At 36.7% G+C, this 15,789-nt stretch overlaps 1 protein-coding gene across 2 annotated transcripts in view; it reads right to left on the bottom strand.

The window, feature by feature from the left end:
* NT5DC1 (5'-nucleotidase domain containing 1) overlaps positions 1–15,789 on the bottom strand; it is a 126,126-nt gene that overhangs the window by 32,475 nt on the left and 77,862 nt on the right. For both annotated transcript variants that reach the window (XM_086876858.1, XM_086876859.1), the window contains 2 exons: positions 12,352–12,526; positions 7,705–7,802 (listed from right to left, as the gene is read on the bottom strand). In XM_086876858.1, the coding sequence (XP_086732984.1) occupies positions 7,705–7,802; positions 12,352–12,526 (273 nt within the window). The remainder of the gene's footprint in view (positions 1–7,704; positions 7,803–12,351; positions 12,527–15,789) is intronic.

Below are 15,789 nucleotides of genomic sequence, written 5' to 3'. Positions count from 1 at the left end.
TATACACAGAGAATTCTGTTTTGGAGTCCCTGGCAATTATGCTAAACATGTTTTCCAGTTTTAACAAAAGAAATATTGTAGATACCATGCTTTTGAAAGCAGCATTTTTAGCTTTCTTTGAACTAGCTTTCGGTAATATTCTTATCAGGTCTGTGCCAAACACGCTATTTAATATCAAAGCTAATCAGCTGAAGCAAACCCTGCTGTCTTCATGCAGAAGCAAGTTGCAGTTTTTCCACTGTTTTGATTTTTGGATGAATAACTTTTTATTCCTTTTATCCTCTGAGGTACTTTGAACACTGTGCAAACATATAAAGACCTTGGCCTGACACATTTACTGTAAGTTATTTTCTTTTAAAGGAGGATGGGCATTGGAGAATGCATCCACAGCTCAGCATTCATACTCAGAACAAAGAGATGCCTTATTTCAAACACTATTTAATTTTTTTCTTTAAAAAATAAATTTTAATAGATAAAGAGTTGTTTATGAACAGCAATGGAAGTAATAGGGACTATCTTCTATGAAGTTGTTTCATGCTGTTGCGTTCATTGAATGTCTATTAGGGTGCAGAGTCTCATGGGAGATTTTCCAGTAGCTGGGTATTTATTTGTGGCTAGGCTCTCATGGGTGGATACTCAGATACCTAATCAGGGGGAAGTTTATACTGCAGCCTTTCTCTGTGTTGGCAGTGATAGGCCAATCTTTTCTTCTCCAGCCTGCTGAGGCTGTAATACCTCTGAGAATGTTAGGCCAGACTCAAATGTGGTTGAAACTGCAGTATTGATAGGGGTTTGCAGCAGGAGATGGGTGGAAATTCCTACCCACACATACCAGGAGATTGCATAATCCTCAATGCCTGGGCAAACAGAGTAAATGTTAAAGAATTAGGCTGTGTCCCGGTAGCTCTTCTGGCTAATATGGTTGAGCCAAAGGAGCTTAAGAAGGAGCACCAAACCCAACTTCCATTGGCCAGTTCAACTGATGTACCTCCCGTGGCCAGTTTCAGGCATCAGCTGAAATCCCAGCCTTTGGCCCATGCTCCAGGTTTACAGTGAATTGCTGTAGTCAAGCCAACAAGCTGCCCTACTGGTAGAAACAGAAACAGACCTTTGCTGCTCAACCTCCAGCTTATGATGTGCTATAAAATGCCTGAGTGAAACCCAACATTTGAATAAATAAATTTGCATAAATGATGTGATGACAATCTGGCATCACAGCACTTCTGAAGCAAGTACCAGTAAAGCCATTCAAAACACAACCCCAAACAAACTGAACAAAACACACACACTCCTCTTCCTAAGAAAAGGAATGGCTTCCCAGCTCGGGTTGCCAAGAGGAATGTGCTGTAAGAGAAAGTAATTCTTTAGCTTCCACATGATCTAACTACAACAGAATCCCAACTTGAAGAACTTACATCAGTTAAACCATGTCACTGTAGCAGTGGATATACACACTATCAGTAGAAACTGCAGTGTCCCGTTGCATTTCACAAAAGGTTTATAAATGATACACTGCCAATTAGTGATCAATTGTGTGTCCTCAATTTCTAATTCATTATCTCTAATGGAACAAGACTGTACAAAGTGTTTGTTTTTATGAGGCAAAGACCATCAAATATGGTAGCCAAGGACTCTGGGAACTATCAGAAAGAATGAAGCCTGTGACTTTAACAACCTGCTCTGCAAAAGGACGTGAGCATGTGCTGGCCCAACTTTATTCTGCTTTTCGCACCTGTTTTAAATGCTTTCACAAAGGACTTTGTACTGAACATGTAAAATCCAAAATCCAAACTGTTACTGTCTACTATTTATCAAAAATGAAATAAAATTTAATTGTTAGAAAAAAGTTTGTTAACCCATCAGGACAGTTAAAAGACACCAATCTTATGTATCCCATGGATTAATTACAAATATTGACGATATGGTATGAAATGATCGCCTCTATTCTCAAATGATTCCCCCAGTGTTGATTTCAAACTACACACAGGTACTATCTAACAAACCTTAAAAAGACTAATTGGTAAATCTTTTTGATTACAAGGTAACATCTGTTGATTTTTTAAATGTTTGTCTACAGGACAAATAATATCAGGAAAACAGAAGTCTCTGAGACAGCTGTTTACACTGTCAGAAAAAAAGTCTGTGTAGTGGCTGGTATTTTTGCAAAGGCAGTACACAAAGTGGAATAGTTTTAGACTAAGATCATTTAAACAAAGCATAGGAGATGAAAGTCATCCAAGAAACCTGATACTGTGGATTTTTTTGAAACAATCTCTGAGCCTCTCCAGTGGATTATGAATATCTGTACGAAAACAAACCCTGGTATATGAGATAAAATTTCTTTATATGTCTCCCACTGCCACTCCTACCAGCCTGCCCTAGCCTGCTTTGCAGAAAGTGGAGTCAGACATAGATCATGCTGCCAAAGAGGTGTCACCTGAAGGAAGCACCTTTATAAAGTGCTTCCATAATCCTTATAGTTTTTCTTAATAAAAATAAAAAACAGGTTCTATCACTGAATATGAAGATCTGTCTATATAATCATCCATACTAACCAGTTGCTTAAAAGGAAACTCCTTTTTCTCCAGAAATCATGGCTAAAATGAAAATTCCTGTCTGAGATAAAAGTAAGGAATTATTTCTCATTGGTGGCTTGGGTATAGAAAAGTTACTTTATCCCTTTCAACAGTGGACCTCCTACTGCCAGCTTATTACAGAATTTGTTTGTGATATTAGAGCAGGAAGAGACTCTTGATCTTAACATCATGATCCTGTGAGGTATAAAAAGACATAGTTTTGAAAACTAGAGTACAAAATATCATTACTTTTTAGTTATAATCCTTTTTCTTTCCTAAATAGTTGGGAAAGAACATGAAAAACAGTGCAAAAACAGTGTAAAGAATTGCTAAACAGAATTTCTCCTAAAAAGAGTAGTATGGCCTTTAAGGACCATATGGCACTGTGGGATGTTATGACAATTATAAAGGCATCTTCTTGTAGAAGAGATATGGGAAATGGTTATAGACTTGATAGCTCTTGCTATCTAAGCAGTGTGCAGCCAGCACAACCTTTACATGCTGTTCTGTCACAAGCTCCCAGCAAAAATGCATTATTATGTGGCCTCGTGTCATAGAATATATCCACACAGACTGACATGAAGAGGCACCATTTCCAAAAGAATGGTAACAGGCACAGCTGCATTACATAAAGAAACACCCTGAGCCACTGAAGGAAAAGATTACTCAGGTTCCCTTTGCTGGTGCTGCTGTTATTCTGCTTGTGCTTCCTGAGACATGTGAGATGAGGCCCTTTGTGGGCTTCCCTGTGAAAGGTTTTCTGAGCTCTGAGATGCCTGGGATGACAGAGCTGCATCCCCTGCTGTGGCTAGAGGGCCAGCTGGGAGCCCCAGTCAGCCCAGTACACCGGTACATCATTTTAAGCTATGTTTGACACATTAGCCTTATTGCAGAAGTTCTCCTTGAAGCAACAAGTAGGTCAAAAAGCAAAGACCTGAAATTCAGAAAACCCCATTAGTGTGAAATCCCTCTTCTCTGTATGTTTCCATGTACTTTACCTCCTCCCATGCTCTCCCTTCCCACTACCTGGCTCCCCAGCCCATCTCTGGCATAGTCAAACCCAGCTGTTCACAAAAGATGGCAAAAGAAAACTCATCCAGCAGACATGGGATCACCACCTTCTGAAGTCTTGCAGTCCCTAGTAACCAAAGATGGTCTTCAGCCCAGGTTTTATATCCTGCCTCCTTATTTTCTTTTCTAATTGGTCCTTTTGGCTTATAGAATTTTCTTGTATTTTTAGAAGGGTGAATGAAGGAGGAAAAAGTTTCTGTACAGAATTGTAAAAATGGCAGTTACCAGAAAAATCATAAAAAATTAGATGACTGAAAGTTTTTTAAATGGGAAGCTACATTCTGCAGCAGAGGTATGGTAAGATGAGCAGAAATTCAAGTTCAGGAACAAGGCAGACATCCTGGAAGTGTAACTGAAAGCAGGCTTTGAAATATGGTATTCATTGGCACTCCATCTATGGAATTGTTTTCAGTCTGTACAGATACATACACATACACAGAAGGCTATACATAAGTTTTTAAGAGAGTGTTTTAAATTCAGACACTGAACAGCAATACATTTTCAATTCATGGAAAGAAAAAAACAACCTCAAAAAACAGATCAGAAAAGACAGCTGTGCCTGAGCTGAAAAGAAAAGATATATAAGCCTTCTTTAAGACCAAGCAGACTTCCCTATGAATACAGACTTAGGGAAGGCTTCCAGGGAATTAAGGGTTATCTTTAGCATTTCAATTATAATTTTGGATTGTAAAATATATATTTGGCAATGATCAGAACTGGCAGTCAGGCTAGTAATTTGATATACTTTAAAAAGTGATGTGATAAAGGGAAAGCTCTGTTGTCAAATGTTACAGAAATCTTCATGTATTGCAGATTATCATATAATTCACAACTGTATTTTCTATTTATATTCCTTCAAGCCCTGAGTGAAATGAGAAATTATTTTAAGCTGGATGTAGCTGTTGAAAGCAAGGAAAATCCTTCCTTGTCAACATGGGATTTACGCAAGCATTTTCAACCTGATCCTTAGGTCCTGTAGCTCAAGATATTAGTAATTTCAAGAACCATGAGAAGAATTTCCTTATGTAAAAGAAAATAAAGCTTTGTGAATAACAAGCAAATTATAGAGTATTCATATTATGGTAGCAAAGTCTGGGGGTATTTTTATTTACAGCACATACAATCAACAGATATACATATCTGTTCTCACAAAATATATCCTTTGCTACATAACTTACCCTTAATTATAAAAATTATGTTGCCGGGTCAAAATAAGGGTAGCTGTCCTAAAATCTGTAAAGATACATATAAATTGTTCTTCCACTTAACAGAATGGTACTTTGAAAGACAATTATGCAAAATTAAATAAATAATTATTGTGCTTTTCAGTGCCCCAGTCACACAAATCTTTTAGCTTTCAAACAGTGTTTTAGTTGCTTTAGATGATGCGCATCTTGAAATGAAAATGAAATAGTGATGCAATTTTAATTGAGCAATTAAAATAATTTTTCATGGTTTCTAAATGGACTAGCTCTAAAATTACTTGTCTACTGAAAAAAACTCCCTTTTTCAGAGCTGTTACCCAATATCACATTTCCAGACAATGCTTCCTTTGTCATCTCATCCTGTTTCTCATTCTCCTTCAAATGCCTGCTGAATACAATTGCCTTTTGAGCTTATTCACAGAAAAGAATTTATCCTCCTCTTTGGTAAACTTTAAAACCTTTCCTTCAGTAAATCTGCAGCAGAAGTCCTGTTACATATAAATAACATTTAGCTCCAGTGCACAGTGCAACACGTGGGATATTTGCAATTAAGAACACATTCTATCTTTTGTGCCTTGTCCTTAAGTAAAAAAAAAAATAAAATATGGTATTATTAGGAATTTATTGCTGCTCAGAGCTACTGATGGTTGGAAGAACACGGCTGAGATTCAGACCTGTAGAAATGGGTAACAATGATAACCAGTTGCTTCAGTTCCTTTTCTACAACACATTTCTTCCTAGAACAAGTTTTTTTTTTCCCTAAATTAGCAAAAGTTTAGTCTCTGTGCTTTAAGAAAATATTTACTATGATGTCCACCTACAGATTTTTACTTTTCAAAGGAAAAATATGGAAATTTTGTCCCCCTGATCTGCAGCACTGTGACCAAACTCTTCTGCCTGAAGGCCAACAGGAAGAAACAAGAAGTTGAAATTTTGAATTTTCAGTGGTTCTGATATGAAAGATAGCCATAAAAAAAAAATAATCTGAAAACTAGAAAACTGCTCCCTGTCAAGATATTAGAAGCGTCACTGTATACTGTTCCAGCTGCTGTGAGGAATACAGAGATAGGGCAGCAAAATAAACATTATAGAAATTATAATTATTTTGGGCATTTTCTCATATAAATGCTCCTACTTTTATGGTTTAAACGTCATGTATTCTTAAACAAGCTCTACAGCACTTTTAAATATGTCTCTAAAAACCTGTCCTATGTGTGTAAGTCCTTGCTTTGAATGTCGTGATTGGTCTTTCAGAAGAAACCAGTTACTATCATTCGAATATAAACATATTAAGAAAAAAATTACACTCCCAAGTAAGTCGCTCCACAAAATTATTTATCTGGTAATTGCTTTAGTTACATTTGTGTCCCTTATCTATTTAGATAGTGAAGTGTCCAGAACACAAACTACATTTTATTTTGCATTAATAAGGTATTAACATAATGAGTGATTGACTGACATTTGAGCCCCTTCGCATTGTCAAGTTATAAACTGAATGAAAACCACTAAGACAACAAGAGGACTCCAGAAAATGCTGTTCCTGTTTGAAAGCAGAGAAAGAAACAGCTTCATGAAAATTGGTCCTTACAGTGTAATGTGGTCATTATGCCAATGCTACATATTATCAATGGAGAGAGTAACTTGGTCTTCTCCCTTTATTCTGCCCCTTTTTTTGCACAAAAACCTGCCACCTATCAAAGTATCTTGGAGCTTGTTGGCTGTCTATTAAATTTACTGAAACTGTCCAACAGGTCCAAAAGTTGCTGGCTGGATTGCTGACAGAGGGACACAGCAGGATTTCCTCAGGAAGTCAGGCTAATCAGTTTGTTTAAAAGAAATCCAAAGTGAATTACATTTTATTTTCAATTTGCCTTTTTATGAAACTAAATCAAATGGTTGCAGAACGAAACCTTTTTCACCCTTTATAATTTTATTCCCCTCTCTCCTTTCATACAAATAGTTTCAATTTCCCTTCTGAGATTACTTTTCTCTCAAATTGTCAACTTGGCAACTATTTCAACTAATCCTTTAAAAATCACACCTAAGATACTTATTTTCCTATATAAATATGTGAAACATTAAAATGTAGTTTCAATATGTATTTTTTCTGCTTGTTTCAGTTTTACTGTAGAAGTTCCTCAAGCAAAATTTCTTTTGGGCTGGAACACTGACTCCTGTCATAAAATGATAAACTATGGTTCAGTGTATGCTAACTTATTTTGGCTATAAGATTAGTTTTCAGGTAACTTAATCATTAAGATATTTACCAAATTATGGAAAAATTAACTGTCTTCAGCAATGTTACATTGTTATTTGCAGTTCAATGAACACTGCTCTTATAAAACTCCTGTGTTACAACCTTAACTACCTAATGGACAATATTGCCAAGTGTTTCAGATTGTTTTAATTAAATTAAGTGAGTACAGAGCCAGTTCCTTTTCACCTACTCTGTCATTATTTAGCCAAAGTAAACACACTTAGTACTGTCAGATTTCCATTGTAAATTCTTTCCTTCAGCTTTACAATTTTATTTGTACAGTTCTCTGAATTTCCATTAAATATTTCTGCTTTGTTTTTTTCCCAGAACTCAATTTTGTTTTCTGTGCATGACCATGTGAGCACAACATGGTGCAGTATTTAAGCCCCAGTGCAATTTTAATTACTATCACAACTCTGCCTTTTAATTGTCCTCAACACTGTAATTTTTAATTTCTCAGTGTTCTTCAGTCTTAACAGAATTTTAGTCCATTTCCCACCCCACTGCCAACGTTCAGTTGCCTTATTTTTTTTTTTTTTTTTTCTTTTCCCCATAGAGGTAAGTGGATGAGAAGGGACTTACAGCTGCAACTTACCAAGAGTTCGGAAAGGTCTTTGGTTTGGTGTATGGGAGAAGAAGCCAGGTTTCAAAGCATTTGTGATCAAAACGTCAAAATACTCTTCAAAATCACTCCTAGGAAGTAAAGTAAATGTGATTAGTTAAACTAACAAATTAGTTAAGATGTAATGAAATACTCTTTAAGACTTAAGAAAATATCAGAATATTTCTTTAAGGCATTTGCACTTTAAGGCACTTGCTTCTGTAACTTCTTTTTTTTTTTTAAATGCTTCTTCAATGTCACTATTATTCTTCTTTTCCTGAGGTTGTCAAAAGAGTCAAACTCACAGTGAGTGATCTTTGGGAACACTCATTATTTATAAAAAAGATGTCACTTGATCTCAGGAGAACATGTAACAGATGACATATTTTTAATCTGAGATGGCAACATATGCATGGACATGAACAAAAAGTTGTAAATGCAGGGGTTTTTTTTCAAAGAAGAATATCTGAAGGGATGGGGTAGGAAGTAACTGAAGACACTTAAACACAGGTGCTTATAGTGTTGGTATCCATACTGAATGTATGCACAGGCCCTTGGCAGACAACAGAGATCTAATTTACAGCCAATTAAAATGAGAGCATGATTTCACATATTCGAAAACTGAAGCACCATTTTGACAGCTGAACTCTCTTCAGACTCCACTGGCTGCTCTCACTACATCCCTGATGGTTACAGGGAGGTTGGACATGTGACTACAAATAAAGAGCCACCAGCTTCAAGTCTTCATCCGCCAGCTTAATCCCACAACTAAACTCAGATTTTTCAAAGATGATTAGGTCCATATACACAGATTGTTATCTGAACTGTGGAAATACCATCAGTTTAAATGGGTTGAATGTCACAGCATGGTATATAAGAAAACATTCCTCATCTATGATGTATTTTATTTTATTAGAAATATTTCATTGCTTAGGTGACTACATTGCCTACAACATCCAACAAATGATGGATACTCTTGCATGGAACAAAGAAACCACAGATGGCAAGTCCAGGATGGACACAGGCACTGAAATGCTATCAGCAGTAGAGGAAGTTTGCTGGAAGTAAACCAGTTAACTGCATCACTTTCAAATAATTAATGATCTTCCATGGGACTGAGATATCTTATCAAAAACTGAATGCTCTCCCTATGAGAGACAGCTTTTGGGTTGTGCTCAAAATTACATTCCAGCCTTAAAATAAATGTCCTTTAAATTTCCTTCTCTGATGAAATTTTAGCTTTGTCTATTTTTTTCTCCACTTGTGACCATATGTAAACCTTTGCCTTTTTAAAAGAACCAGTATCAAATATTACAATGGTGTGTTTTTAAAGTTTCCTTCCATGTGAAAGATTCCAGATGCTGAGCAAACAGACCAGGTTCTTCTGTTCTTAGGTGAAAAGTATCAACAGAGATAAACTTTTCAAATTAGCATCAGGTGCAAATAATCCATCCTGGGTAAATTAAGCTTGAATTTGCAAAACAAAGCAAACATTTCAGAAGCACAACAAAGAACAATTAGCAAGTGAAAGGATGAGAGGAAATGGCCTCAAGTTGCACCAGAGCAGGTTTAGATTTGATTTTACGAAGAAGTTCTTCACAGAAAGGGTGGTCAGGCATTGGAATAGTCTGTCCAGAGTTGTGGTGGAGTCACCATCCCTGGAAGTTTTCAAATAATGCGTGGATGTGGCGCTTGGTGATATGGCTTAGCGGTGAGCACAGAGGTGCTTGGTTAAAGCTTGGACTCAATGATCTTAAAGTTCTTTCCCAACCTAAATGACTATGATTCTCTGATTTCTGGAAAAAGTGGCAAGTGCTTTGTTTAAAAAATTAAAACAGAACAAACAGACTTTTCAGAAGATTTGGTAATTTCCTATTTTTCTGTTGAAAAACTGCTTTGTGTGAGGTAATGCATTATCTGTGGCCTTTCTTGAAACAATATATTCAATCTCATGTACAAAGCTAGTGTTTTTATGTGAGACTTAGTGTTACATTACTATGTAACACTATATATAAAGCAAATCTGTTCTAGTTACCGCCTGTGACTGGTAGAGTGGCTTCTGGTTACAATAAGTAGCTAGCACAAAGGACAGGATATATCTTATACATGTATCATAACTTTAGCCTCCTAAAACTTGCACTCTGAATGCAGATAGTGGTTGACACCACAGACAGAGCCAATGGAGAAACATCCACATTCTCGAACGGTTAATTCATCCCACTTATATCAGACATAATTCTACAATGCAGAATGAATTGCCAAGCATAGTGCCCAGTGGTTTCTCTCCTTACATTTTATTTCAAAATAAAGCTTTTTCTTACACTTCCTCTCCCTACCAGAATGTGTTCTAGTTAAGGACAATTTGGTCAGATGAACATGAGTGGGATATTTTGCTCATGAAATGGTAAATGATACACTTAAGCATGAATTTCCAAGCACAGGTTTTAGGAAGACAATAATTTCTTAGTCAAAAAGGAGCTTCTTTAATAAAGTGCAAAAAAGGAAATAGTTACAAAGTAAGGATATTAGGTGTAAGAGGCTAAAATTTCACACGCCTCTCTGTTCTTCATATTTATCATTATGGGTTTTTCTGTTTCATACTATACAATTTTGGGCTTTTCAGTATCATATTGATTAACTGAAAGGAGTAGGAATAAAAATTAATAAAGGACTATGTAGGTGCAATTCATAAGTGGTAATATCAAGAATAAAATGCAGTGCTGATGTCAAGAATAAAAACCAGTTAGCCTGGTCAAATAAAGTTGAGGGCAGTGACAATAGGTGTGAACCTAAATTATTTTCCAGTACAGCAAAAAGCAGCACAGGTACGGAGAGTCTTTTTGTCCGATACAAGAGGCAGGGAACAAACAAAACCAATAAAAAGCTTAGATTTTCAGGAAAATAACCCCACTTCACTAAAGTCTAATGGATATTGGAGTACTCAGTTCTCCAAAAGCTACTTGGAAGCACACTGTACGAATCACTGGAAAATATGATTGTAATAAATACCGTAGAACATCCTACACTTTCTGTGGAAAGAGGGAGTGACACAGTATCCTTCTAGCAGAATATCTGGTGTTTTGAAAGGCAAGTGATCATTTCTGGTATCTTGCTTACTGTCTTACAGAAGGATTTCTACAGCTACTTTAAACAGCTGAACACTGTTTGTGGATGCTGAATGCGAGAGATCAGGCAGGTAGCACAGCGTCTGTGTGAAACCAAGCCACATAACTTTCTCACACTGGCCTGAGAAAGTGTGACCTGAGAAATTTTGAGGAAGAACTCAAACAGTGCTTGGAGAAGGAAAACAACCTTTGCAGGTGTTATTTGTCTCCTTGTTTACTTGCAAGAAATGGTCAAGGGGTGTTGTTCCTAACTGTCCAGTGATGGTGACGTGTTGGTTTGATGGCCAATAGAAGTTTTACCCCTTCTGACCCTTTCAGAACTATCTATAAAAAAGGATCTTGAAGAACAAATCATGCTCTCTTTTTCAACTAAGCTTGAGAGTCTGTGTCGTCACTATCCCCATTCCTAATACAGTGTGACAACTATTCACCAAGGAACAGAAAGCCAAATCCTTATATGTGGCCAAGAATTTACCTTTATACCAAATTTACCTTTAGGAAATAACTGCTCAGATATACACAAAAGAGTTAATTCACAGGAATCTTACTCATAGAGGAGAATTGCTTTTTGTCAGGGGGTAGATTTGCCCCTCAAAGGATAATGGTCATGCAAAGCAGTGAGAACTGGCACAGCTGAGGCTTCATTTTTTAGCATTTAGCCTAGAGAGTACAAAAGAGAAGTGATACTGGCAGGACTGGTTTTGGAAGGTACTTTGTCTTTTACCTTACCCGTGCTTTTCTTACAGTGTTGCTGTATTCATTCTGCTGTTCCCTGGCATAACCTGATAGCCAAGGTAGGCTCATACTGAACTACTTTATTTCTCTGATTAAAAATCAATTAAGTCTCACTCTGTCACCCACCTCACTATTTGCATCTTGCATCACTGATTAATTTTTTTTTCTAAGTGATAGTTCTGCTTAATTTCACTGAATTTGACTTGACAGGTCATGTTAACATTATGCTAAAAACAGCTGTGATCAGCAACTGCAATCTCAACCAGTCTCCAAGTGCAATGAAGTTTCTGTTTTATCTTTTCTGCTGTGATGACGCAGATTGCTCACATCAAACCACTAATGGGAAAAAGTATTGGTAAGATTTTCCTGCAGATTTCCTGCAAGGAAATGCAATAGTACTACTAGTTGCATTCACTGCTGGAGGAGCAAGAAAGGAAGTGGCTTAAAGACAGTCTAGCAAAATTTTACAATAAAATTAGGAACCAGATGGTGTATAGGACAGGCCTGAAAGGTAATTCCCTGTCATCTTCAATCCCATCATGAGTCCTCCAAAAGGATGCAGGTTATAAGAGTGCTGAATACAGCTCACAGGCTTACAGATGGACAGACTCCTTTGTCTCAAGTACCCTGTAACACTCTACCAGAGAGGGGCTCCACAGAAAACTCAGAACCAAATAATTAGCTGTACATAAAAACAAAACTCAAATTAGCTTCCCAATAACTCAGGCTTATCTCCAGTTGCTCTTCAGCAGATATAATTTGAAATGGACTTTGTGCTTACCCAAGAACATGTTCACACAGAAGCCTGCAGTAGTCACTGTGAGAACTGGTAATTAACAGCAGAATCTTCCCAGCATTCTTCAGTTGTTTCAGCCACTTTTTTACAGACTCGGGACATCTTTGTAAATATTTGTCTGGATGATTTTTCACTTCTGGGAAATACATCCCACAGTCTTCTAAAAAAATTAAAGCATAATTATGTTATCCAATCCTGCTCACAAACCACTTAATCCACACAACAAATATCCTTTTATGTGTAAACAACACAATTAAAATAAGGCAAAGCAAAGTTTAAAATTTTCTCTGGACTGTAACATAATATAAACCAAAACCCCCAATCAAACCAAGAGGATTCACTGTAGCAGAAATAAGCTTGCATGACTTTTCTCCTTTACTGTGGAATTTTCATAATTATTTTGTTTGTTGTTCTTTCGCTCAGAATAGTTAATAGCAAAGAAATTTCAGTTCACAGCTTCATGCAAGAAATAATTATTTCTTTTTGCCTTTGCTCAGTTTTTGGATACTCAGTTTGTGATTGTAAAATCAGCTAGATGTTTAGAAAGTAGTAAGGGCCTAAAATTCCATAGAACAACTGTTCACTTACTTCCAACCCTTTATGTTAGCACTGACCGATCAGTAACATCCATTTTACTACTTCTGCATTTTTCTCAAGTAGCACTTTACCTATGAAAGGCTGATAAACTGGAAAAGACTCATAAGTATTTGGAATACTAGGAACAGATGCAAAAAACTGCCCTATTCCAATCTGAGCCTCAATAATGTACTTTTTGCCAAATAGAACAGCAGTAGAATTTTGCAAATACACTTGGAATGTGAGATTTTAAAAATTGCGCAACAACACTAACTTGGCAGTAAAGGTTACCTATTCATTAAAGTCACCAATAAAAATTCATCTTGTTATAGCCCATAGCTGTTTTACCATGATGTAAAATTAACATTTCTACATATTTCCTCTGTGCTCAAACCCTGTATAACCAAAACTGTCAAGCTAGTTAAAGGTTTAAAAAGGAACATAATAATTGTAGAGACAGATATGATACCAAATATTTGGCTCTCGGTCTGTGTGTGTTGTAGTATAATGAACATCATCATAGATTATTTTTCTTCCAGCACTTGTTCTATATGCAACTGTCTGTGGTCAGCTTTGCTGAATGATTTAATAAATCCCAGACATTACTTAGCTTTCTGGTATGTGAGTAATGCAGTTCTCTAGTTTGAAAAAATAAGATTTAAACCACTCGAACTTTAGCTATTTAATGGAAGAGAACATACATGTTTGAAACAGTAGTATCAAAGAAAGACTGAAAGATGCTGAGTGCTAAACATAACACCATTCCAAACACTACACACTCAAACATCTATAGGTGGCAGGGAACAAAAGTCTTCCAGAAGAAGTTTCAAATTAGCTGTTATCCTGGAACTAGACAGGAGGCAAAAATGTATTATTCTGTACTACAACTTGACGGATTTCTTCCAAAAAGGTAGACTGGTGTATCTGAGGACAGTCTCCCAAACAAAATCTCCCCACTCACAACCAGGCCACTGTTCCAGTTCTTTGCTGTATTTAGGTCAGGCTGTGTAACAGTGTCTACCAGGAGAATACAAGCCTGTTCCTGCAGCTGGCATTATGGGATGCCTTGACATTTGCCTTGAGAGCTAGCCAACAACAATGATATTTTTGATTAAACAAAGCAGATTTATAAAAGAAGCTTTCCTGTTGTGTTTTCCCTTCTTCTTTCCTGAGGCATGAATATTGTTTGGGATGAGCAATAGAGTTTCTAGGAGCAGAAACTGCATTTTTTTTCCTCCATATTATAACTAGCAGTAATATTTCATATGCTATGTTATGACAATTTTTCTTTTTTGGTGTTTTGGAAAGTGCACAACATTAGATGAGGAGGAAGTGGGACACAAAACAAAGCAGGCTTGGCATTATCTCTCATAGATTCAAACAATTAAAATAAGGATGGCAAAGTTCATTTATATAAACAGTGATAGTGACCTATCACATTTATCATCTCAGACAAAAAGATCTGTTTTACTCCTGGACACTCTTTGTTTTTATATCCTTATGAAATGCCTTCCACTGTCTGTGACCATTATTTGATGTGCAATTTAAAGCCTTTGACTTAATGCAATCAAAACTGTCTTATTTCTCCACAATCTGTGTGGTATCTCCGATGTGACATATCTATTATATCTGGCCTTTGAGCTACATCTGCATTGGAAAAGGTCAACAACTCTGGGTTCAATACAAGAGCTGAAAGAGAGTCTTATTCTAGCTCTCTATCTAGACCCTGAAGCCCAGCTGTTAATTGCAGACAAGCAATGAATCAGTTCTTGACACTGGGATCTGAAATTTGCCTCTGGGCTGTTTGCCATATCAGGCAGAGGCAGCTCAGAAGAATCCTCGTTAAAGCATACTCCAGTGTAATTAGGCCAGCATGGCCCAGGAAAGCAGAGTTTGACTTAATTCCTAACATACTATTGCATCTGCTGAAGACAGTTTGGTGGAATACAAATTCATACCTGTAAATGAGTTTAACCACCAAAGCTTACAAGATTTGATTGAAAGCCAAATAAAATAAAAGCCAAAAAACTTGCTCATTAACCCAGAGCAGCAGCCAATTTTGGGGAGTATTGCAGAGCCACAGGCACCTTGTTGGCAGAAATAACTGTGGAAGCTTTAACATGTGATGGTGAAATACCATTGTGTCAAGCCTTCAAAAACAAATGGAGTGATTTCCTAATGATTTCCTAAGCCTTTTTTTCCACTATGGCATATGTTTCACCGTGCTTTTCTAAAGCAAACAAAGAATAAAACTAAGAAGAAAACTCCATTAAGCAAAGCATCAGTGAGAAATCAGAAAAGAAATAATTTTATCAGAGCCAACAGAGGAAAGCAATAATGAGTTAATAGAAATAAGTGATTGTGCAACTGTCATACAGCTCCATTCTTGAAAAGTGAAGTAATTAATCAGAATAACACTGTTCTGGAGGAATAAGAAATTTCTCTAGCCTGTAAGCCTCCCTGATAGGCTGCATTCCATTAATAATGCACACAATGCTTATGGACCATCCAAATTGGAAAATATTCTTAAAAATGGAAAGCTAAGCAAACTTTAGGAAAGTTTTGTTGGTCTACAAATCCAGTGTATCAAAATGGGGGACTTGTGGTCACTGCCAGATCTGCAACTGATGGTTTGTTATCTATACACTGCCTGAAATAAAATCTCTACTTTTTTTTCCTCTCTGTTTTATGAATATCACTTAATATACAGCTATATGGGCCATAACATACCCATAAATCAGTGAAAGCGAAACATTAACAAAACAACTGTCCCAGCTTTCACCTCAAATTCTCTGCTGTTTCCAGTTACCTTCAAGCATGCCAAGGCTTTCATTAGTAACCTTTGGC

The sequence above is a fragment of the Cyanistes caeruleus genome, chromosome 2 (genome assembly GCF_971803275.1).
Source record: "Cyanistes caeruleus chromosome 2, bCyaCae1.hap1.1, whole genome shotgun sequence".
NCBI lineage: Eukaryota > Metazoa > Chordata > Aves > Passeriformes > Paridae > Cyanistes > Cyanistes caeruleus.
This window is presented reverse-complemented; position numbering and strand designations above follow the sequence as displayed.